The sequence below is a fragment of the Peromyscus maniculatus genome, chromosome 13, assembly GCF_049852395.1.
Source record: "Peromyscus maniculatus bairdii isolate BWxNUB_F1_BW_parent chromosome 13, HU_Pman_BW_mat_3.1, whole genome shotgun sequence".
Lineage (NCBI taxonomy): Eukaryota > Metazoa > Chordata > Mammalia > Rodentia > Cricetidae > Peromyscus > Peromyscus maniculatus.
Genome location: NC_134864.1, coordinates 55,844,674 through 55,869,487, shown reverse-complemented (window position 1 = coordinate 55,869,487; position 24,814 = coordinate 55,844,674). Strand labels below are relative to the sequence as shown.

Below are 24,814 nucleotides of genomic sequence, written 5' to 3'. Positions count from 1 at the left end.
AGCAGCCCCGAGACACCCTGCTTTGCCCGGTGCTCTGTTAGTAAGAGGCTCTGGAATCCTTCAGGAAGCACTCAGATAAGAATCCCCGACTTCAGCCGGCAGTGGTGGAGCACGCCTTTAATCCCAGCACTCGGGAGGCAGAGGCAAGCGGATCCCTGTGAGTTCGAGGCCAGCCTGGTCTACAGAGCGAGATCCAGAACAAGCACCAAAACTACACAGAGAAACCCTGTCTTGAAAAACAAAAACAAAAAAAAAAGAGTCCCCGACTTTAAAAGGTCGTTCAAAGCCTCAGTGCGGTGGTTCTGTGGGATCTCTCACTTCACAGAGTGCTCACACTGAAGATCTGGAGCTGCAAGCCACAGGCCTCCGAAGCGGCATGTGTACAGTGACTGTGCTACCCACTCACCTTGTACTTCCCGAGCAGTGGGTGACGTCCCCCGGTTATCAACATGTCATCCCCACGCTCTAGAATGAAACGGATTGGGCAGCCAGTCCTAGAGAGAAACAGATGTGAGAGAAACAGTTCTAACAGATTGGAGATTTGAGTTCAGGTTTGCAGAGTGTCAGCAGCAGCTCTTGTTCTGTCTATGAAAGGACAGAGCCAGGATGCAGCCTCTCCTAGGAGAGAGGACGCCATGAGTTTCCTGCTGCTTCCTGATGGATGAGGAGGCTGGGAAGGGGCCTGTGGGCGATGGAAGCTCCTTTCCAGGACCTCTATTCACCGTCAAGTCTGCCTGTGGCTGCTGCGGACCTGACTAAATTTTTAGAAAAGGTCAACAGCCGTGAATTAGATTCCCCCCTCAGAGTAATTTGGGAAGCTTAAAACCCTCTGAATATGGAGTCTTTGGTGAATCTTTTATTATTTCCTGTTGTAGCCACACTCCACTTATATGATGCCACTGTCCAGTTCAGTGGCTCTCAACCTTCCTAATGAGGAGACCCTTTAACAGTTCCTCATGCTGTGGTGATATACAATTACTTTCCATACCATAAAATTATTTTTGTTGCTACTTCATAACTGTAATTTTGTACTGTTATGAATCGTCATGTAAATATCTAATATCCAGGATATCTGATATGTGACCCCTAAGAAAGAGTTGTGACCCACAGGATGAGAACCTCTGGTCTAGATACTATGCAAGTCTAATTATATATTTTAATTCCTTGCATTCTTTATTCAAATACCAATTCATGTTCATTTATTTCTTCTCCTACAAAGTTTCTAGGTTTTAATTCTCCTGTTTTCGTGAGTGTTCCTTTGGCTAAGCCTTATTTTGTTATATCCAGATGACTGCAGTTGGAATTCCAGAGTTTTCTCTGGACATTTCCAACTTCAGTCCATGCCTCAGGACCCCTCCAGGCGAGCATCAGATGCCACCTTCTAAGGAGACATCATGGATGGGCTGGCAAGATGGCTCAGTGAGAAAAGGGGCTTGCATGCAAGTTTGGCAACCTGGGTTTGATCCTTGAATCCACATGAAGATGGAAGGAAAGAACAGAGTCTGTGAGGCAGTCCTCAGAGTGCCACACATGTGTGCCGCAGTGTGCCTGGCCCGTATTTACCCCATGCACCCACAATGATAAAATAGCAACAATAGTAAAATGGCATAGACCTCCGGTGGCATGCCTCCATCAGATCAACACAGTTCGCTGAAGAATACCCCAGTTCTGAAGCTCTTAGCAGCAGAGTCTGCTTAAGTATGGCTAGGATTACTGCATTGAGCATATGGTTCGTATCTTCGTGATTGTGTCCTTTTGTAGGACATAGTGGTGAGAGAGAGAGAGAATGTGTGAGTGTACTTATGGGTGTGTGTGTGTGTGTGTGTGTGTGTGTGTGTGTGTGTGTATGGGTTGGCTTGGGAACTCTGGGTACTCTCCCTAGATTCTAAGTTATCTGAGAGCATATCAGATCTTCCTCAGAGATTACAGGATTTGTGGTCTGGCCCTTCCATCATTATATCAGAACTCTTTGTTAGCCATGTGCCTCAGTAGTAACTATAATATTTATTTTTAATAGGTTATCCACGCACATAGGACAGTTTAAAAAATTCAAGAGACGGTTCAGTGAAAAGCAAGTCTCCTGCCGCAGTCCCCAGCCACATAGCTCTTCCAAAAAGCGCAGATGTCAGCTGTTTTTTGTCCTTCTAAACACACTAAAATTTTAATGTGCTACCAGGTGTCTTCTTCCGTAAGGAGCAGTGAAACACCCACATGGATAACATCCCCTCCATCCTACCTTCCATCTCTCTGGGCTTTTGCCTATGTCTCAGTGCATACTGTAGACCAATGAAAATGTCTATATCACTTACTCTGGTTTCCTTGGTGGTTGAGCTGAAAACCCAGCAGGAGTGTGAGACAGAGCCCACCCCCACGCTGCTGACTCTGCTGGAAAGCTGGAAGACAGGAGAGTCAACTTGTCCCCAATGCAGTGACTTCCCCCCCCCCCCCCCCCGTAGTGAGGCTGAATAGGCCTGCCCTCCCCCTTGGCATGAATTGAGAGTGTCTCCAAGAAAGCTCTTGAAATTGTTGGGACCAGAGAGGTAAGAACTGGGATACCGAGGAGACACAGAGGCTGGCAGATCCACTCACTTGTGCACGGCCACAGCCACCATGGCCGCCAGGAGCCCGGGCTTGCTTGCTTTCCCTCCGAAGGCTCCACCGACCCTCTTCACATGGCAGTTGATTCTATTCTTCGGGATGCCCAAGGTGCAAGCCACCATTTCCTGTGAGTATTTGGCCACAGGCCCCCAAGAGGGTGAAACAGAACCCACGTGATTAGCAAGAAGTTCATTTACCGAAGAACTCCCTTAGCATTTTCTCACTGCCTACAGTAAGGATATATTTTTCTATTTTGAGTACCGACTGCAGAAAATGCTGTGGATGCTTGCAACATGCCTGCCGAAAGGATACATTGCTGTTGCTTTTCAAAATTAACGGATGATAGATCGCATTACAAATAGCCACCCTGGGCTCCTCACTCCTCGCTGTACGGCGGTCTCTATAATCCTACCCAGGGTCTCTTAGGGCCGAGCATTAATACCTTCTACAAACGAACTGGCAGGAGAGACAGATAGTCATGCACTATGCAAAAGGAAATATCACACAGTTCCAAGTCAGGCCTGCAGAGCTGATCAGCGGACCATGTGACACGAAGGTAAATCTGAGCCTGCTATGACCCAGGGGATGGATCTGGAGGGGAAGCAAATGGACCAGAGGGAAGCTGGGTGAGAGGTGGCGGCAGGGGGACTTTAAAGAATGGCGACTCCTACTCTTTCACTCAGACATCAATCAGGGAATAATTGCTCCTGCCTCGATGGGTAGAAAAGCATGAGCACCAGCACAGCACGCTACAAAGAGCTCACACAAGAAAGGAGGAGCCTGGCTGGAAAGGGAGGGATGCATCCTGGGTAGTGAGTGATGGGGCGGGGCTGTGCAAACCTGATGGTAAACAGTGTCTGTGGACTCAGGATAATCTATGTTGTTTCTGAAGGGCCTGAATCAATCTAGGGAGCTGTGCAGGTCTAAGAAAGGCTAGAGGCCCAGGAAGACAGAACTGGGGCAGAGAGAGCAGATAAGGGCAGCCTTGAGCCATGATGGAGTCACTTGTGGAAACTTGGCCACGACTCAGTGTTCATCAACGTTGAATCTTGTATAATATTAGAGAATCCAGCCTTAATATTATACTTCCCAGGGGCTCAGGCGAGAGAACTACTAATGGCGAGGACTATTTTCAGGGAATAGAATCTCAGCACACCAAGCTCTATCGTCCACTTGCTTTTATTTCTCTGGGATAACATCCTATCTACACAGCCTCAGTTCTGTTCGCGTGCCTAGTTCCTTTCTTGTCCGATTTCTTTCTACCTTTATCTACTGTTCCCTCTTAAGTTCTATCTTAATTCTCTCCTCTTAATTCTGCCTCATCTAGGTCCTTCTCATCCCATTCTTACCCAGCTAGTACTTCCCCATCTGGCTCTTCCTCATCTTCCATCTCGTCCACACGTTCCTTCTGGTCGAAATCCTCCTTATCCCTCTCAGTTCTCCATCCTCAAGTTCTTTACTCCTCTCTTCCTCTCTGTCTTCTCATACCTCTAAGTTCTATCTTAATTCTCTGAAAATAAAACTGCCTTTTTATCCCTTTGACCCTTATCTGCCCAAGCTATCTGCTGTTTTTCTGCAGGGTGAGTGAAAGTGTGCTCGGTCGCTAGGCAACCTGTGTACAGCTAGATGCCTCTGGTGATAGTTAAAAGGATATCTGGAACTAGAGGTAAGATCTGGAAAAAGAGAAAGTTGATGGTAATTACAGGGAGGCTTGAACTGGGGTTCTGGCTATGCATAGGTATCAGAGCAGAAGGTTATCTAAATAGTCCTAGAAGTGGTTAGGTAAGGAGTTAGAGGTCTATAAAGTTAGTAAGGCTGTAAGAAAAGGAGGGTCCGAGCTAAATTGCACAAAGCTGTTACTTAAGGTCCATCTGACCTAGGTGGTGTCTCCTTGTGGAATTTACCTTAAATCAGGCGACTAGCATGTGGTGGTCTGGACTGTTATTTCTGCTAGTCCTTGAAAGTGGCCAAGGGAGATACCTGCTGAAAGGGGATAAATGGATGGGCTGGGGGAAAGGAAGCCTTTCCTGAGGCTGTTCTCTAAATACCTTGAACATGTATGTCCAAAGAGTGATCAGTCCACACTGTTAGCCCTTCTTAGGAAAAAATTAATTGGGAAAAAATGAAGGCACACATGATTTTCATAACAGAAGACAGCTGATATATAACAAGCCAAATAACACCAAATGCTCCTTGGAATTTGGCTTCCTCTGGAGGAAATCCTTGATCCCTCCAGGTAGTGACTTTGCCATAACCATCTAAGTTCTTATGATATATTCCTGTGGCCTGTAGCAGTTAAACTTCCCAAGAATGACTATGCTGTGAATGTAAAAGCGAATATTGTAGGGACACATGGCTATGTGTGTGTTTGCCTAAACACACATATTTAGCACATTTCATTTCCTTCTTATATTTTACTGTGTAAACTTCTATTTTGAAAAATCATAGTCATTTAGCAGAAGGAGGGACTTGAAGCCATAGCAAGGTGCACGGAGAATAAACCAATGGTGTGCAGGGGAAGGCAATGAGGATGCGCAGGACAGGAGAGAAAGGCGTGGCTTAGATTTGAGGAACAGCAGCAACTGGTGGCCGTGGCAGAAAGAGTGGATTGAAGTGTAAGAGGGAAGTGCAAGCCATTGTTTTTAGAGTGTGTCTCAGAAGAGAGGGAGAGATGGAAGCGAATTAGCCACCAGGTGAAGCCACCAGGTGAATCAGGGGACACTTTTTGATAGGCTTTCTAGCCACGCCCCCATGACCAAGCATGTGCTGGTAAGACACTTAGTCATTTCCGGGAACCTTACAGCCTACGGAAACCGTGCGCTGCGTGGTCACATAACTGTGCACAATGTGATGGTGAAATCTATGTGCATGCATGGTGTAGCTACGTAAGTCCGTATGCGCATGCGTGGGGGGGAGAGTCCATAAAAGGTGGATCTCATGTATTCTCCCCTGTCTTCCTGTACCAGTCTTTCAGTAGGCCTAAGCACATTCTTTTCTGTCCATCCCTTCTCCTAATAAACTCTTACAGTGGGTTTTGTTGTGCTTTGTGACTTTTCTCGCAGGGTAAACAGCGCCGCATGGTAACTAACACTTTTAATTTTATTTTAAGTGTGTGTGTGTGTGTGTGTGAGAGAGAGAGAGAGAGAGAGAGAGAGAGAGAGAGAGAGAGAGAGAGAGAGAGAGAGAGAGAGAGAGAGCAAATGTTGGAAGAGCTTAGGGGTGTGGGATCCTCTGGAGCTGGAGTTACAAGTGATTGTGAGCTCCCTGGTGTGGGTGCTGGGAAATCAAACTTGAGTCTTGGAGAAGAGCAGCATGTATTCTGAAGGCTGAGCCATCTCTTCAGCTCCCTACTTAATTTTTTTGAGACAAAAATCTCACTGTTTGGCCTTGAACTCATCACACCATAGCCCAGCCAGGAGGGTTATTTTTAAGACCGGGGCATATTTGGGCTGGGGAGATGGTTCCATGGGTAAAACGCTTGCTGCAATAGCACGCAGACCAGATTTCAACCCCCAGAACCATGTGTAAAAAAGGCTGGGTGACCTGGTGACCAGTTACAGTCCCGGCACTGAGGAAGAAGCGCCAGGTGGACCCTTGGTGCCTGATGGTCAGCTAGCCTTGAATACTTGGGAAGCTCCAGGACAGTGAGAGACCATCTCAAAACACAAGGGGGGTGGCACCTGAGGAACGACGTCTGAGGTGGACCTCTGGCCTCCATACATGCTCACATGCATGTCCACCCACCCCACCCCCACGCACACACGGCAAACATGTTTTTGTGTGCTGATCTGAACAGGTGGCAAATAATTAGAAATTGACATCATAGAACACAGCAGAGGCAAATGTGGGTTTCTACGGGGCTAAAAGTGCAGATGTAAAGCTTCCGACTGGAGAGAAGAGAGGGCCCCCCACCACACCCTGGAGGTGGGAGGGACTTCAGGAAGATGAAGACTAGGAGCCCTGTAGCCTCAGTTTATTTCCCAGTGAGACGGGAGGCAGCCGGCATCTGAGAAGTGGATAGACTTTTGTAGAGGACAGAAGGAGCTGCTAAAAATCGGGGCTCGGTTTTGCCTCTGTGACTTGATGTTCAACTTTGGTCTAACTGGTATCTCCTACCTTGATCTCATAGCTGGAAGTCAGATGAATGGCACGTTAAAATGAAACCTACCTGCGCAAATGCTGCATCCTGGCTTGATACATATACATCCATTGCTTTATCCTCTGCCTTGGGTACCACACGTACGCTCTGGGTCTCCATGTAAAAATGTTCCTGGCCTCCAAAGTGCACTTCCCCTTTTAGACACAGCAAACACACGTAGCTTTAGAGACACATCCTTTAGAAACATCTGAAGTGGAGTATGGCATGTTTTGCTAAATGTCATGATTTTCTTTTAGGTCATGGGAATAGCATTTAGTTTCCTGTCTTGATTTAAAAAAAAATAAATCATTGCAATTTGACAATGTTCCCATAAGCAGCTGTCATTATGCATAATTGGCTAATTATATGCAATTTAAAATCTCCTATGCATTTGGCTCCATTTCCCTACCTACTCATGTCAGTGCGTTCTTAAGAACTAGAAATTAATTTCTGTTGGCTTGAGCAACAACTGGGATTTCAAGTACAAGATGATTTATCTAAGGGTAAATTCATCTCTGCAACGAGACTGCCCAGGACAGTTAATGATTTTACATAGCATACAGAAACTTGTACTGGAACAGTGACACTCACTCAGCCTGATGTCTTTTCATTTGCTTGTTAGACGTATTAAAACCACAGACCACATCTCAGTTACCCACTGAGCTGGAAGAGACTTCGCTAGGACCCACAGTGGTAAAGTGCTCACCTGGCTGGCAAGTGTCAGGGTCCGGGTCGGATTCTCAACACTACAAAATGTACCCCCACCCACACAACAACGCAGACAGAGTACAGACCTCAGGTACAAAGAATAAATGGTGTTTATGATGAGGGAGAGGAGGAGGGGGGCAGGATAAATTTGTCTCTCCTCCTCCTCCTTCCATTTACAAATTTCGCCTAACTAGCAAGTAAAAGTTTCAGAAAGCTATGATCTGTCGTAGGTGTTAAAAAAATAAAGTTTGAGGGTCAGTGAGATGGGCCAGTGGGTAAAGGTACTTGATGGCAAGGCTGAAGACTTGCACCCCACCACCACACCCCCAAATAAATGTAGAAACGATTCTTAAAAAATAAGGCTGGCTGGGCAGTGGTGGCACAAGCCTTTGATCTCAGCACTCATCAGGCAGAGGCAGGCAGATCTCTGTGAGTTCGAGGCCAGCCTGGTCTACAAAGCAGATGCCAGGACAGGCAGGCCTGTTACACAGAGAAACCCTGTCTCGAAAAACAAACAAACAATAAGGCTGGTCTGCAGTCAAGAAGGTGGACGTGTGTAAAGGAGTAGTTAGAAGACTGGAGTGTTGACGATCCATCCACAAATACAGCTCGTAAACTGGTCTGGATTTCTAGGCTGTGTTTACTCTTCTGCCCCGATTGACTTCCAGGGCTGAGTGTCCCTGGTGAACATCCCTGAATCACCATGTTCATCCAACTTCACTTCTCTGGGAAACAGGTTTGAAGCTGTAAGGGGTTCAGCAGATCCTCGCTGAAGACTCGGCCCCTCTTATCCTCCGCCCCCTTTGCTTCCTGCCCCTTCCTTTCCTAGTGTTTAGTGTTTGGTGACTGTAACTTTCATTGCAGTGCTGTTATGTTCGGCCCCAGAGTGCCTCCATACTTGCAATGATGAATTTCAACCTAATTCATGAATGTGGTTTTTTTTTTTTTTTTTTTTTTTTTTTTTTTTTTTTTTTTTTTTTTTTTTAAGTCTCCGCTAATCCCAGCCGCGGAGCTTCAGCCAATCAGAAACCGCCAACTGACCGGTTTCTCCACCCACTTTTCTTCCTGTCTCTGAATCTTTCTGTCCACCCCCTGGGAGCAGAGAGCTCTGAACTCCTCAGAGCCCCTAATCTGAGACTCATTTTCACTCAATTAAACTCTTAACTTCAATTCGTCTCAAATTTTTCTTTTCACAGCATCAGTTTCGACTTGAACCCCGGGGGTTTGGTCTTATTACCTGGAGGTCATGTCAAATCCCTGTGGAAACAGGTTAAATATGGATTTTAAATGGATTTTTAGGTATTTTTTGCTCCTTTAAGGACCAGACTGATTTTTATGGATCCACCCAAAACTTGTCTCCAGCTCCACTCTTTTCCAAGCCTCTGAATTCTTAACTGCTGATGAATTCCATCTCATTTTTGTGGGTGGTATGGTCAATGCCTCTTGGATCCCTCATCTGTCTGTCCACCAAGATGTCAACCATGTTGCTAATAGTATCACTTTTCCCCTGGACAACACGTCTGTAATTTCAGAGTCGTCTTAGGTTCTTTGCTGGTCACATCTAGTCAGTGCCTAACTCTTCACTTACATTCTCCTGCCAGACAGCATCAGTTCTCTCAACGGGGACTTTGTGGTGACTTTTGACCTGGCCATGATGGACCCATCCATCCCGTTTCAATCTGAGTTTTTCTGCCAAGTGTTCTAATAGGCAACTGAGACCCTGCCGCTTTCCTATTCAAAAATACCAAATGTTTTCCATTGTCTGCAAAGGTAGTAGAGTTGTTTTGTTTGTTTGTTGTTTTTCTCAATGAATCAAGCTCTTCCATATCTTTCCCAGAATTCTCTCTGAGTCTGATATTCTGGGTGTTCCCCCTCATAGCTCACTTCATAAGAAGAGTTAGGATTCATTAAGTTCATCTAAGCCTTGGAGGTGCTGGGCAAGCACTACCACTGAGCTGTGTCCCCCACCCTTAGCTTTGGGGACAGGTTTCACTATGCCCCAGCCCAAGCTGCCTGCAAACTCATGTTCTTCCTGCCTCAGCATCCGGAGTGCTGGGATACACCACAGCATCACTTCAACGTTCATAGAAGCCGCAGTATCAATGTATTAAAACCTCCTATAATCGAGAAGAAAGTACTTCAGGATTCAGCTTCAAAGGGCTGGGTATGGTAGACCACGCCTTTAATCCCAGCATTCAAGAGGCAGAGGCAGGCGGATCTCTGTGAGTTTGAGGTCAGCCTGGTTCCTACATAGTGAGTTTGAGGCCAGCCAGAGCTACAGAATAAGACCCTGTCTCAACCACCTCCCTGAACACCTCCCCAAAAGAATTCACCTTCGAGGACTTGATCAACACATTGAAATGCTGACTGAACATTTCCTCTTTCCAGTTCTTTTTCAGGTCCGATGAATGATTCATATTGCAGTGCGTCCTGGGAAGGTAACAAATAAAAGGTGTTATTCATGCTGCTCAGTCTCGTCATTTGCAGATCCTGCACACTGAAACCCATGTATAGTGATAAGCATTAATTTCAAAATTCCCCAGCCAGCACATGACTGGCTAGTCTCTCAGTGAGTCTGGGGACACCTTAGATCCTGTCTTCTGAGCCGGCACATTTTGGAAGACACGATCACAGTGTACTCCAGCCCATTATGCAACCGCACATCAATCTTCCCTGAATTCAGGACACGAGTGTTCTTTAATCTTCAGAAGAAACCCATTATGGAGGCTTACAGCTAGATTAGCCTAAACGCTTGCACTAGCTTTGGAGTTCACTCCACCCTCCCGTCATAGCCAGATATGTTGATGAGTGTGACAAAAAGAATAATTTCAGTAGCTGGAATCAGACACATAACCGAGTCCCTTACTTTAGCCAACATCCTCTCAAAGTCTCAGCTGGCTGTTCTTTTGACTCTATTTTGTGAATGGTTCACTTTTTCTTCAAAGCTATATTTAAAACTTTTTTTGAAATTAAACAACATATTTCAGCGTTTGCAAAGTGAGAGAGCATCCCCATAGATTGGTGAAGAGGCAGTCCTCCTGTGGGTGCACATATGTGGGTGCACCCCCCAAAGGTGAGCACTACCGTTAGGTTTTTATGTATTCTCCCAGATATATGCAAATACTAATAAACATAAGTCTATATTCTTCACCTCATTATTCACACTTTTGCCTTTCATTTATCAGTACGATTTGGAGATCTTTCTGTACCCATGGGATAGAGAATGTGCTCATAAAAAAGTACACACAATTCCATATAATTCCTCTGTGTGTGTGTGTGTGTGTGTGTGTGTGTGTGTGTGTGTGTGTGTGTGTGTGTTGGTTCAAAGAGGTTGAACTCAGGGCCTCCTGCATGCTAGGCAAGTGCTCTGCCAAGCTTTAGTTCCATTACACAGAGGAGACCTGGGCTTGTGTTCAGTGTTTACTGTTGCCAACAATGGTGCAGGGAATGATTCTGAAAACCTTCTCTTGCAGGTGGGCAGTCTGAGCCTGGGGATAAGATCCTATGTTGGGCTTGCTGGCAAAGGATTTATTTGCTTAGACTTTTCATAGACGTTGCTAATGTTCCTTCACAGAGATTATTGTTGTGTTTCTTATTCATCTCGGGAAGATAAGACAATACCCGCTTCCTTTCCTACAGCTCACCCGCTCAGTGTTATCACACTTTGGTATTTTTGTGGAAAACGACAGCTCATTATAGCTCTTAATTTTCTTCTTTTATTCACAGCATCACACATTGGCCATTTGTAATTTCTTCTTGTGGTCTGCCTACGTTGTGGCTGGCAGATATGTTTCCAGTTGCTGCCTATCTTCTGTACACCTACCTTACATAGCTAATTTATTAATCTTCTCTCTTACGGAAGTCAGAAGTTGAGCCATACTCAGAAATATTGTTAAGGCGTCCACCTGAGCCTTCCTCCCTTAATGCTTCAATCTTGCTTTTGACCTCTTTACCAGTCCTTAACCCTCCTGATCTTGGTCTATTCTGATGCAATGAGCCAGTGTGGTAAGGTTAACTCTGCTCATCTCTTATTTTTCTTAGCACTTGACTTCAAGTGTATGTGACCCCGCTGTAGGGATCTGTGGCCAAATCTTAATGAGTCCATAGTAAAAGAGTAGAGAACACTCAGCAGGCTGTCTGGCCTGCCAAGCAATGCCCCCGATTCCCATCACTGGCCCTCTCCTGGTGAATGGTGCTGCTTCCTTCTCTAGTGGGCTGGCCACAAAATGCAAGAAGGAATTGCTGCAGTTTACCTTGGAATCTAGAAAAATGTGAAGAAAAGCAAAAGGATCCTCTCCACACTCCGGGGAAGGGGCCAGTCCCATGTAGGGCAACAGAAAACTTAAAGATGACATGGAGCCCGGGCAGATGGAACCCAGGGCAGATGCTAAGAGAAATGAATTCCAAATTTACAGATCTTCAAATCCACCTAAGAGGCAAAGGGGTGAACTTTCTAAGATTCAAGTGTTAAACTTGGAAATTGGGAAAACCAGAAGGATTTGTTTCAGGTGTCCTCAGGGCTGGTGGTCCCAGGAGTGGTCTGTAGTGGGGTTGGAGGCCCATTTCTAGCCAGAAGTATCTGATGGAAAGAAGAAGTCAAGAAACTTCCAGAATTTTTTTTCTGTAAGTATTATTGCCAGAGTGTGTGACAAATGCCATAAATTAAGGAATCTCCCTCTAACAATACCCTTTCACGCTTCCTACCAAAACTCACTGCCAGGTGGCCCCAAGAGCAAGCAGATGCTAAAGTTACCTGAACTGTCACGATCACAGGCTCCACATCTTCATAGACAATCTTCACTTTTTTTGTGGCTTGCTTGGCATGAGCATAAGTATCAGCAGCCACGGCACAAACGATCTGACCCACACAAATCACCTGAGGAGAAGCAGAGCAGAGGATACATGAGAGAGAATGAAAGATGGCTTCTTCCTCTTGTCAGCCAGGGAGGAAGCAGGGCTGTGCTCCGGATTGGGGCGGGGAGGGTGACTTGTATCCCAGAGCACAGGCTGGCATAAACAGCGCCTCTACTGATATGCCTCAGGTAAGTCACCAAAGTATCCAAGCCTCAATGTCTTGGTCTTAAAAGGAGAAGTGTGCCTGCTTAGCTGGTTCTCACTGCCCCAAGTCAGTTACAGAGCAAGGTTTAGCAGACAGGTAGTCTCAGGTCACTGGGCGGTTATGTACACAAAGCCCTGGTGCAATGATCTCTACCAGGGGAGAGCCACTGCCAGTACCTCATCCTGTGCATACAGGCTTTCTTCTTCTCTGCCATTGTCACCAGGAACATCTTGAGCTGTTATCACATCAACCACACCAGGGGATGCCAAGGCCTCAGAGGCGTCGAGGGAACTGGAAAGGAAATAAAACCATAGTGTGTGTCACCCAGCGGTGAGGACCTCATCCAAGGGAAGACGGAGATTCTGAGGAACTCCCCGGATTCACATGAGCATCACTAGGCAAGTCCACAATATGGAGTCTTAACACGGGCCAAATGATGTTGGAGGTATAGGACACTCGTTCCACTGGGCACAAACTAGCCTCACCTTCCAGGGTGAGTCCATGCCTGCTTCCCTAGGCCAGTGCTCAGGGGCTGGCACTTTGAGAAATGGGCTCCTCTGAAGGTAGACTGTCATAAAAGACAGAGAGGATCACAGCTTTGAGGGGTCTCACAGGCAGGAAAGTCGTTCTTGCCCCATTAAATTCTCAGATAACAACAGCAAGTTCTTCAGATGAAAAAAGTTGTCCATACAGTAGGGGCTTCCTCTTCTACACTCCCACATCCACGGTTTCCCTTCATGTTGTGTTTTCAAGATACATGCTCAGATTGTGTTTCCAGTGTGTTGAGTGGATTAATTGCCAAGAGGCAACCTCGTCCCTAGGTACCCGCTGGGTATTCCAAGCCTCCCAACCCCACCATGATCGCTTACATGATTCTAGCGTGTGGCCTGCTGCTGGTTACCACGGCCAGGAAGAGTTCTCCTGCCAAGGCAGACATATCATCACAAAAGACTGCCTCCCCTGTGGCGTGTTTAATGCCAGACTGATGCATGATGGGACGCCCGACTGGGTCTTGCAGGGGCTGCCGGAGGTCTACACCCTGTGTTAAGAACAGAACACAGAAGGAAACGATTAAGAGAGACCAGGGTCAGCAGGATCCACCAGGAAGTGGCCGTCTTACCCATTCTCTTGAGGCAAGCTTTCCAAAGCAGCTCAGTTCAGCTCAACATGGGTTTTTCTTCTTTCCCGTTGCCTATCTGCATGAAGGGACACTAGCCCACTCCAGCACGTGACTCTGGCAGGCCTCGCCCTTCTCCCCATTCCCTCTGCCTTGCTAAAAATCAAGGTCTACTGTGGTGGTATTGTGTTCCCCAAAATATTGTGTACTCTAATAAATTTATCTGGGGTCAGAGAACAAACAGCCACTAGATACAAAGGCTAGAAAATGGTGGCACTCACACCTTTAATCCTAGCATTCCAGAGATAGAAATCCCTCTGGATCTCTGTGAGTTCAAGGCCACATTGGAAATAGCCAAGCATGGTGACACACGCCTTTAATCCCAGGGAGTGGTGGTAGAAAGCAGGAAGATATATAAGGCGTGAGGACCAGAAACTAGAAGATTTTGGCTGGTTAAGCATGTGGCTGGTTAAGCATTCAAGCTTTGAAGCAGCAGTTCAGCTGAGAGCCATTGGGATGAGGACTCAGAAGCTTCCATTCTGAGGAAACAAGACCAGCTGAGAAGTTGACCAGGTGAGGTTAGCTGTGGCTTGTTCTGTCTCTCTGATCTACCAGCATGGACCCCAATAACTCGCCTTGGGTTTGATTTTATTAATAAGAACTTTTAAAATTCCTGCTACAGTCTACTTTATTTGGTCACTTCCTCCTCCTGAGACTGACAACCAAAGTCCAACAACCAGAAGCCCCTTTTGGCTCATCTTATTAACATGTCCAATTAAAATTAAACACCTCATCCTAACCTGGGGTTTCCCATTTTACCTTTATAAACCTCCATTTGCCCATGTGCCATGTCTGTCTCCCTCTATCCAGAGGCCGTCCTTTGTCCTCTGGACAGATGTCCCTCCCCCTTTCCTGTGTCCTCTCCCCCTCTCCCTCCTCCCCTCCCTCCTTTCCCACTGCACCCCAGCCCATTCTAACCCCGACCTCCCCTTTTCTCTTAAGAATGGATCTGCAAGGGCACAGTCAGAAAGCAGCCACTTTAACTTTCCTCCCTGCTTGATGAAGGATCTCCGTGAAACAGGTGTTCGGGGGTGGTCTGTGACGGATCCGGGGTCTGGGAGGGAGTCCCCCCCCCCTCACTGTGTAAAACAGAAGGGTGCTCACACCTGGTAAAGAGAGACAAGCAGGGATTCCACCTGAACAAAGATTTTGTGACAGCTAGCGGCTAGGAGACCTATTTTCTGAGGAAACCTGTATGGTTTATAAATAGACCTCAGTGAGAGGCCATTGAAGACAGTGTCATCAATTAGTGGCAGAACTTGACATCTAGTGTCTTCGACTCTTCACCTTATTTTTGAGGCAGGACCTCTCTCACTGAACCTGGAGCTTGCTGTTGAGCTAGACTGGCTGGCCAGCAAGCCTCTGGAATCCGCCTATGCAGTTACGTGGGGACATGCAGGGTTTGCTCCGTTTCCTATGATGCTGAAGGGAGGTAGAGACTGCAGTTACGTGGGGACATGCAGGGTTTGCTCCGTTTCCTATGATGCTGAGGTGGGGTGGAGATGCACAGTTATGTGGGGACATGCAGGGTTTGATTTTGTTTCCCAGAGAGAATCAAGTTATTTGTTCCCTGTATGAAAAAAAATGGTCTCAAAGGTTACAGGTTCTCTGCAAGGTATTTTCTGGTTTTGCATCTAAATCAGCCACATTTCACCAAACTCGATCCCTTTCACTTCTATTCACTGATTTTTTAAAAATTAGTTTCCTCATTAATGATTTAAAAAAAAAAAAAACTAACTCTGCTAAACCGGGCTATGGTGGTGCATGCCTTTAATCCCAGCACTCAAGAGTCAGAGGCAGGAGGATCTCTGTGAGTTCGAGGCTACCCTGGTCTACATAGCAAGTTCCAGGACAGCCAAGGCTGTTTGTTATACAGAGAAACCTTGTCTTGAAAAAAAAACTCTGCTATATGCTTTAGATTTGTATGAGAATTGAAGGACACACTTTACTTCTCTAATAAGAAATAAAAAACAGTGTGTGTGTATCTATATGTGTGTGTGTGTGTGTGTGTGTGTGTGTGTGTGTGTGTGTGTGTGTGTACATAACCCTAATTTCTCAGTTCACACTTTCCCCAACCCTGAAGGGTACATCAAAACTTCTAAAGGCAGCTCTGTTGACAGGACAGGCACCAATGGATGGGTATAAAGTTTTCTCATGTTTCCTTCTATAATTTAGGTCTGAATTATCTTCCCAAAGACCTGATGTTGCAGGCCCGGTGACCATCCTGGGGTGATACTGGGAAGAGGGGTAGAGCCTTCAAGAGGCAGAGCCTAGCAGAAGGAAGTTAGATCACTGGGGGCCTGGAGAAAGGATCGGGACCACAGCTCTTTCTCCTCTTCATCCCTGCTTCCTGGCTGCCATGAGGTGAGCAACTTGGTTCTACAACACACTGTCCTCCATGATGTTCTACCTCACCACGGTCTCCCTGAAATGGGAGCCAACCAGTCATAGGGGCCAATTCCTGAAACTGTGAGGTAAATGAGCCTTTGCTCTTTGGAAGTTGATTTACCTGAGGTATTTTATCATAGCTAGCACTAGAAAAAATTAATCTGCATTACTAGTTAAGTACAGAGAGCTCCATCACGGCAGTCATCTGAGCTGGGCCCGTGGTGGATTTCTTTAATGGGAGCAGAGGACAGAGAAGCCTGTGTAAGCAACACCTTTGTTGATGGAAACAGGAGTCTGAGCTCTACATGAGTGACTAGAAAGGTCAGGAGGGCTGGCCCGCCACTGGGGTGGGACCTTTTGGTGACACAGTTGTTTGGGGGCTACCCATAGTCCTGTAAGTAATCCCTCACCTATGCCCCCATGAGTTAGTCCAATACATTCATGGTTTCACCAAGCTGGACTTGGCTGGGCTCTTTCCTTTGTCCCCTCAGTGGTTCCCTTACGTGGGGTGAACAGACATTCATGTCTCCTCAGCAAAGCAGTGTGAAACCTGGCAAGGAGGCTCTCCAGGTAACTTCCAGCCAGCGGCCACTGAGACAGTGACAGGAACGGATAACGCTGTCTCTTTTTGTTTAACCGTTGCCTCAGAAAAAACGCAACAGAAAAAGCCTCTTAAAACCAGGGTGTGACATGAATCGACACAGCACAGGAGGTCTCTGCTGCCCCCTGCTGCTGGGATCCCAGAGAGCCCCACTACCTTCACAAATAGGCTGCTCTATTTCAGCAACTTGATTCTATGAGACCGGGTTTGTAGAAAAATACTTCAAGTCCAGTGAGACCTGGACACGATGAAGATTTTAAATTATTCCAGTCCGATAGACTGAAAATTTATCTCACAGTTGTCTTAAAATGCATTTAAAAAATTCCGAGTGAGGCTCTGTCTATTTTAACGTGGTAGTTAAAAAAAATTTTCCCCAGTGATCTGTCAATTCTTTACGTCTATTCATTTGTAAAAGTCTTTGCTGTGCATGTTTTTTTTTTTTAATCGCTCGTGCATTCTCTTTTATGTGGCTGGATCTGTCAGGCTTTCCTGCATGGTGTCTGGGTGTCAGTCCTGTTTGGAAGACCTCCTCAGAATCTGCACACCCCTTAACCTAGTGATTTCATGTTGCTGCTTTTTAATGTTTAAAATAGTAATAAATCGGGACTTCACATGCACTGTAAGGTAGAAAACATGGCTCTGTTCTTTATTTTTAAAGTGACTCACATAGAAGTCTTTACTTAAACCCCCCATTTGACTGTTGATTTGAAATGTATTTTTGTTTTCACGATGACACGCTTCCTGGTCTGTTTCTGGACTATGTGCTGCTTTATTGATCTTTCAGTCTGTTCCTGAATCCTGTAATGATTATGATGTTTAGTGTAGTGCCTATATGTTTAGCTCCTAGAGCTAGAGGTTGAGCATCGTCAGGGCTGAGGAGGGTTGGGTCCACTCCTCGTTACTGGTTTGTATCAATGCCTGCTTCCAGATTTCTAGATAAACCTTGAAATCAAAATTTCCAAAACTCTGTTCAGTATTATGATTGGAAATATATTTAATATCTACATTACTTATGAGAAAATTATCTTTATATGCTATGTTTTCCTACTATGACCTGTGTTTCTTTTAATTCAAATATAAGTTCTTTGAAAAAGTTTATCAGCAGTTTAAGAGTTTGTTTTATACAAGCACTGCATATTTTTTTCCTGATTTTATTTCTAGAGATTTAGTTTTGTTGGCTATCGTCAATAGAAACTACCATTCTACTGCATTTTCTGACTATTGAGTATGAATGTAATTCCATAGCTGAACCTTTCTTAAAAGACCACAGTAGCAACTTGAGATCCAAAGTAAAACCAGGTCAAAAGACAGCTGCAGCCCCATTTGGCTGTCCTGTTGGTGGTGTTCTTTACTCTTGGGGGGGGGGAGTCCACCACCCAGCTCCCAAATAAATCACACACGGAGAGACTTATTCCTACTTATAAATACCTGGCCTTAGCTTGGCTTAGTTTCTAGCCAGCTTTAACGTATCCCATCCGCCTTTTGCCTCTGGGCTTTTCCCGTTCTATCACTGCATACCTTTCTTTGTGGCTTGCTGGATGGCTGGAGATGTCTCCTTCTCTGGCTCTAGAGCTTTCCTCCCAGATTTCTCCCTCTATATATTCTCTCTGCCTGCCAGCCCCGCCTATCCTTTCTCCTGCCTTGCCATTGGCCATTCAGCTCTTTATTAGACCGTCAGGTGTTTCACACAGGCACAGTATCACAGCTTCACAGAATTAAACAAATGCAACAAAAACAAAAGTAACACACCCTAAAATAATATTCTACCACATTCTGTTCATTGAGAAAGTGTACCGACCTTAAATGACTGCATCCCCTGCGGCACGGTCAAAGGGAAGTCTTCCAGAACATGTAAGAGTTTCTTGGAGATGTCAGGGTATCCACGGGGATCCTGGAATACAGACGTATAGTTTATTTAATGGAGAGTACTTCTTGTGGAGATTTAGTTGAGATACAGGATTTTAAATGTTTGTTGCTGCACGGTCTTCTGACTTTTGTTTTTATTGCTTTGGGGAAGTTTGAGTGAACTTAAGGAGAGCTTCGGGTTTCATTCAGCATGGTCCTCAGAAACGTAGCTCACAAACAGAACTATAGTGAGGTCAGCACATGGTGTTCCCTTAAGCTTCCCAGAGGCTGGAGAAGCATCTAGAACAAACTCTCTTCCCCAGGGCATCCTAAGGACAACCACAACTTTACCCTCATCTTTAACTGCTTCAACACTTCTAAGTAAAATTTGAAGAGGAAGCTGATGGTCAGCGTCCGACAGTAGTCCACCATTCCTCCAGGGACTGATGCTGGCAGGGAGACTTCTTCCAGAACCAACTGGCAAGCTTCATTCAACATCCCTTCATCCCAACATCTGGGCACATGGAAAGGAATGTAAACATTTCAGTATGGGCAGGGCCAAACAAGTATTTAATACTTACCTGTTGTGGAATATTATTTTAACTAGGCAAAGATGTGTTACATTTGTTTATGCTGTGGAATATTACTTTAACTGTGTAAAGGTGTGTTACATTTGTTTATGCTGCATTTGTTTAATGATGTAAGGATGTGTGTTTAATTATGTAAATATGTTGCATCTGTTTCACCTTGCCTGCCTAAGGTACCTGATTGGTCTAATAAAAAACTGAATGGCCAATAGCTAGGCAGAGAAAGGATAGGCGGAGCTGGCAGGCAGAGAGAATGAATAGGAGGAGATATCTAGGCTCAAGAGAAAGAAGGAACGAGAGAAGAAGAGAGAAGAGAATGAGAGAGACACCCGGGGGCCGGAATCCAGGCAGCCGCCAGCCAGCAGACCCAAGAAGCAGTGAAAGTTAGGTATACAGAAGTAAGAAAGGTGGAAAGCTCCGAGGCAAAAGCTAGATTAACGACAAACAGGTTCATTTAAGTTAAAAGAGCTAGCCAGCTAAGCTAAGCCAAGCATTCAAAACTAAGAATAGGTCTCTGCGTCACGATTTGGAAACTGGTTGATGGCCCCCAAGAAAAGGCCTGGTACACTTACCAAAGGAAACCTAAAATATAAACAAAGGTTGCTCAAATTTACTTTCTCACACAGGAAGAGCATAGCACACACCAACGCCGTCTTCGGGCGAGCTGTTTCCTTGTGCTTACTCCAAAGTGCTCCGGCCACAGAGAGAAGGCACACTTCCTCCCCTTTGACAACCATGTCACCTGGCACTGTTCAAAGGACAGCGACTCACCCAGGAAGAGCAAGCGTCTGTAAGTCACCTTCCGATCAGCCGCCGGCAGGATTTATTTGCGCTGACTGTGGTCGCACCAACGCCTCCATATAAGATGCGGAAGTCCGCCATGGTGCCTGTGTCTTCGTTGAAAACAACCCTCATTCCGGCGTTCACCGTCGCAAGGGCATTTTGCTGACGTGGGGCCTGTCGGAAAGCTGACACAAACTCCCACTGGAAAAAACGAGAAGAACGGCTGTTTATTTTGAAATGTTTCAAATCCATAGCCGTCTTAGAGCAGAACTGTAAATAAATATATATCCTTCACTTAGATTCATGGATTTACCAGTGACTAATCACATATGTCTACCCTTAAGCTTAACACACACACACACTCAACCTTTGTTGAAATGAATCATTGACACCAGGATGATTCCTCACTAAATATGTCTATATGTAACTCCTAAAATACAAGGGCTTTCTCCTCTATAGCTCCATGTCAACGTCATTGTTAACAGCAAGCCTTATTAGCAGGTAATGGTATGATGCTATTATCTGACATACTGTTCACATTCACATTTCTACATGCGTGCAGGTGGGACCCCAACCCTGCCTTGGATGGTGAAGGTGGCATGGTCACAACCCCCTTAGTTCCTTTGTTCTGAGGGAGTACTGTGCTTTGTTCTTCCATGACACTGAATGTGGGGAACCACAGACTGTTTGTGGACTGTCCCTAACTAGATTTATCTGATTCTCTCCTCGTGAACTGATTTAGGTTGAACTTTGGGGGGGTGACAGGAATACAATGTGGGTGATGGAGCATGGAATGTGCTTTTCTTTTTAACTTCTGAGTCCTCCTACTCACTACAGATACTCTCACTAAGACACTTGAACCCCGGAATAGTCTCCGTGCTTAGAACACCGTTTCTCTTCTCCTTTGGCAAAACTCATTTTGAAGTCGTAGCATCTTTGAAGCTAGCCCACGAGGCTCTCAACGTTAAGATCTGCTCCTCAGTCAGCAGCAGCGAATCTTTAATTTTATTGTTCTAATTTATTTGGCTACATCTCTGAACTTTGGCTAAAACTGTAATCTGTTTTAGGCCCTGGCAGAGAAAAGATATCTATTCATGTTTTGGGTAAGTGAAAGTGACTTCTCAGTCTGTCCTTGGCATTCCACCTGCCCAGAAGCCCCTCAACGAATGCCGAGTGAATGAATGATGCTGTGGGCAAGAGTCAACGAAATGAGTGTGCTTGGCAGTGACGACCACTTTCCCTTTTTGGGTTGAACTGCTCCCAAAAACAAAACCTGAGATACTACAGCAACAAACACTTGCCCAAGCTTCTGGATAGCAAACAGATATTGTGACTGAACGGAAAGTGTGTCAAAGCTGTATTTCTCCACCAATGACCACGTGAAAGCCTGATATGCTGAGAGCGTCCTCCTATAAGCGGAGCTCACTGGCCCATCATGCACATCTCTGTAATTATCAATAATTTAAAGGAAACATTAATCTGGTACAGTAAGGCCAAGTGATTTTAAGATGACTCTTCTACTTAGCTCTTTTGAGGCTGGTGGCGGCTTGGGCTCCTGTTTCCACCAACCTTTCACCACAAATCTTGGTTGAAATGATAAAACCTTCTTGGAGTGCCATCTCCTCACCTATCCCTTGAGGACATCGGTCCTTTTCACTGAACTGCTCTGTGGATCCAAGTGTCCTGAGCCTGAGAGCTAGGCGGGGAAAGAACACAATGTTCTGATGCTGCAAGACATTGTTGAAGGAGCTGGTTACATCGAATCTGAAATTATCTGCACCTCTGCAAGCAAAAGGCATTTGCTACAAATTCTGTGCTTCTCTATGCCAAGGCTAATTCAGGGTGAAGACCAGCGATGCCAGTGGATACTGTAACCCTGTGACCTCATACCTTCCCAGAGAGGGGCATGAAAACGGAGATGAGCACTTGGTCTGGCTTCAGGCTTGCATCTGGTAGTCCGGCAAGAAAGCGATCATGCAGAGGGATTTGCTGGGCTCCTTCTGCCAAAGCAAAAGCATTTCATCAAAGGCCTATACCACTGGAGATCTTTTCTTGATAATATCCAGTGGTATTCCTATTCTAATAACAGGTTCCAAGCCGGGCGGTGGTGGCGCACACCTTTAATCCCAGCACTCGGGAGGCAGAGCCAGGCCGATCTCTGTAAGTTCTCGAGGCCAGCCTGGGCTACCAAGTGAGTTCCAGGAAAGGCGCAAAGCTACACAGAGAAACCCTGTCTCAAAAAAAAAAAAAAAATGATTTAAATGTAAAAAATTTTCCAAGAACAAATAAGAGATTAAAAGTTTTTTTTTCTAAGTACAGAAAACAAATGGTTGCTCTCTCCCAGTGTCCTGAATAAGACCTAAGAGTGAAGAAAAACCTGGAAAATGTATCCATCTCACCTTCTCACCACAGAGCCTTTTGCTCGTTCTAAAGTGGACAGTTTCCAAACTGAGCGCCGAGCACCGTGAGGGCTTGTGACGGGGTAAAAGCCAGAGGTCTGCAGACCTCACCTGGTGGGTCCCCTGGCTACAGCAGTACTTTTTCCCTCAATCTGTTTACATCCCAAGAGTTCCTGCAAACAAGAGTTTTCTTTACTTGAGAAACACCTCTCTGGAGAATTCAGGTCGGTTTTCAGTTTCCCAGAAATTAATACATTTGTTTACCTGCCCCAGAGTGCTTGCATATCACCTGAATCTGACACCTTAATCCAACTTCAGTGCACAGAACTGTTTTCTCCTCCGAGTGCCTGTCCTGGAGGGCTCATCACAGTAAAGATCTCTGGAGCACCTCTATACGTGGGCTTCTATCATGGGCAGCTTGGGAGCTCCGGTGCGTGGCAACCCTGTGTTCTCTGCAGACTCAAGTCGCCCTCACCCAAAAGGGAGACTAAGGGGCTGAACAGCACGTGAACCCTTAAAGCAGCCCTTGCATTGTGTCCCCCTTAAACAAAAACGGCCATAGGAAGGGCCTGGGTCTCCACGGGCTCCTCTCCCTCAGCCTGCCTTCTTCATTCTCAGTTCTCAGGGATCAACTCCCACTCACCTTTCAGGCTCACTGTCTCTGCCTTGGGAAGTCTCCTCTGTTCTGGTGGCAAACAGACGGGGAGCGACCAGGGGCAGGGGGGGGGGGGGATGGGATCTGTAATCACTGCAGATGTGGGGGAGCTTCTCCAGTCGCCTGAGACTTGCTTCAGAGGCCCTGGGCACCCGGTGGAGAACTGAACACTACATCCCTGCCTTTCTGGAGCTTGTATTCTAGTGGAAAAAAAGCAAAAAGAAACGGTACACAGTCACCAATGTAAAGAAGCAGTGAGAGAGCCAGCATGGAGGACCACACCCTTAATGCCAGCACTCTGGAGGAAGAGGCAGGCATGTCTCCGTGAGTTCGAGGCCAGGCTGGGCTACATAGGGAATTCCAGGACAGCCAGGGCTACACAGTGAGACTTTGTTAAGAAGAGAAGAAGGAGGAAAAGGAGGAGGAGGAAGAGGAGGAGAAGGAAAAGGAAGAGAAAGAGGAAGAGGAGGAGGGGAGGAGGAAGAGGAAGAAGAGGAGGAGGGGGAAGAGGAAAAATGAGGAGCGGCAGCAGCAGTGGGAACACCGAATGCTGTCCATGAAACAAACCAGGCTGGCAGACCCATGGCAACAAGGGTGCTACTAGGTGACCAGAAAATGTTCAGTCCCAAGTAACGAGACAGCACCAACCATGCCAAACCCTGAGAGAGCAGCTGAGCCAGAGTGAACAAGAAACGCCAAAGGCCCTGGGCCAGGAAGAGGGCGGCATACTCCATGCGCAGGAAAAGGGCCAACATGGCAAGACTGTGAACGAGGGAGAGAGTGGGTAACGGGACGTTCTGAGGGGTGAGTGGAGCCATAGGCTTCCCATGGCGGGCGTATGGAGTTTTGTTCAACGTCGTAGGGAGCCGTCGGAAGAGCCTAGAGCTTTAAGCACAAGGGGGTGGTGAGTTCTTGGGCTGGCTTGGGAGAATTTCCCCCAGAGCAAGAGCATCTGAGTCCAGAAATAGAAAAGGGCAGGGGGGCGCTTAGCACACTTACTGAGCTTGGATTTTGTTTGCTTGTTTGTTTTATTTTTTGTTTTTTGAGACAGGGTTTCTCTGTGTAGCTTTGGAGCCTGTCCTGGAACTCGCTCTGTAGACCAGAGTTTGGGTCTTATATCCCAGGCCTCAGAGAGCTATCAGGGGTTTTTGAACTGCAGGACATGACCAAGAAGCCAGCCTGGAGGCCCTGTCTAATTCACAGAGGTCTCCAACTTCCCCTCCCAAAGTCTTACTCCAATTTGTTCAGCCATTTGTTAACATGTGTGACTCAACCACATAGACACACCCATGTGTCTGTGTAAACCGGGAAGCTTGAAGAGCTAGCCTTTCAAATTGTCGAGAAATGTGAAAGCTGACAGCCGCATCTGATTGGGCGTGTTTTCTGGAGCGACTCTGTGGCAGGAGGAAGCCACCTGTGAGCAGACTGAGAAGGAGGCCAGGCCCAGAGAATCTGGGTACTCCTGGCCCACAGCCATGTCACACAGTGGACGTTCATCTTAGCATCAAGGTTTTACTCTAACGGGGGTGCTGGGGCTCATGACCTCATGAAGGATGCTCTAGAAAAAAAAGAAGACTCATCAACTCTCCCAAAACCAGACCACAGAAGCAGCTGCTCGCTTTACCCACATGCAACAAGCCTTGGGCATCACTTTAGTTAACCAATGAAAACAGCATGAGATTATCATAGGTGGATGCACAGTTGGAGGGCGTTTGCGTAAGCATGGCATCTTCTCGTCGTGGGCTGTCTGTACACTTGGTTATTTCAAACCAGGAGACCTCGGCTTAGTTCCCAGTTACTTCTGAGACACGAACTGCCCGCCATGTCTGCACTGGCCCCAGGACATCTTCAACAGATCATGCTTTCCCAACAACTC

General features: G+C 46.3%; 1 protein-coding gene across 1 annotated transcript; it reads right to left on the bottom strand.

Moving 5' to 3' along the window:
* Positions 1-279: 279 nt before the first annotated feature.
* Positions 280-23,693, bottom strand: LOC143268245 (aldehyde oxidase 3-like). The gene is made up of 12 exons (XM_076549420.1): positions 23,597-23,693; positions 21,775-21,884; positions 19,901-20,085; positions 18,866-19,028; positions 18,468-18,560; positions 13,373-13,542; positions 12,680-12,794; positions 12,198-12,320; positions 9,778-9,874; positions 6,767-6,891; positions 2,590-2,723; positions 280-494 (listed from the first exon to the last, which is right to left on the bottom strand). The coding sequence occupies exons 1-12, from the start codon at positions 23,691-23,693 to the stop codon at positions 395-397; spliced, it is 1,512 nt and encodes a 503-aa protein (XP_076405535.1). The 3' UTR covers positions 280-394.
* Positions 23,694-24,814: the final 1,121 nt, after the last annotated feature.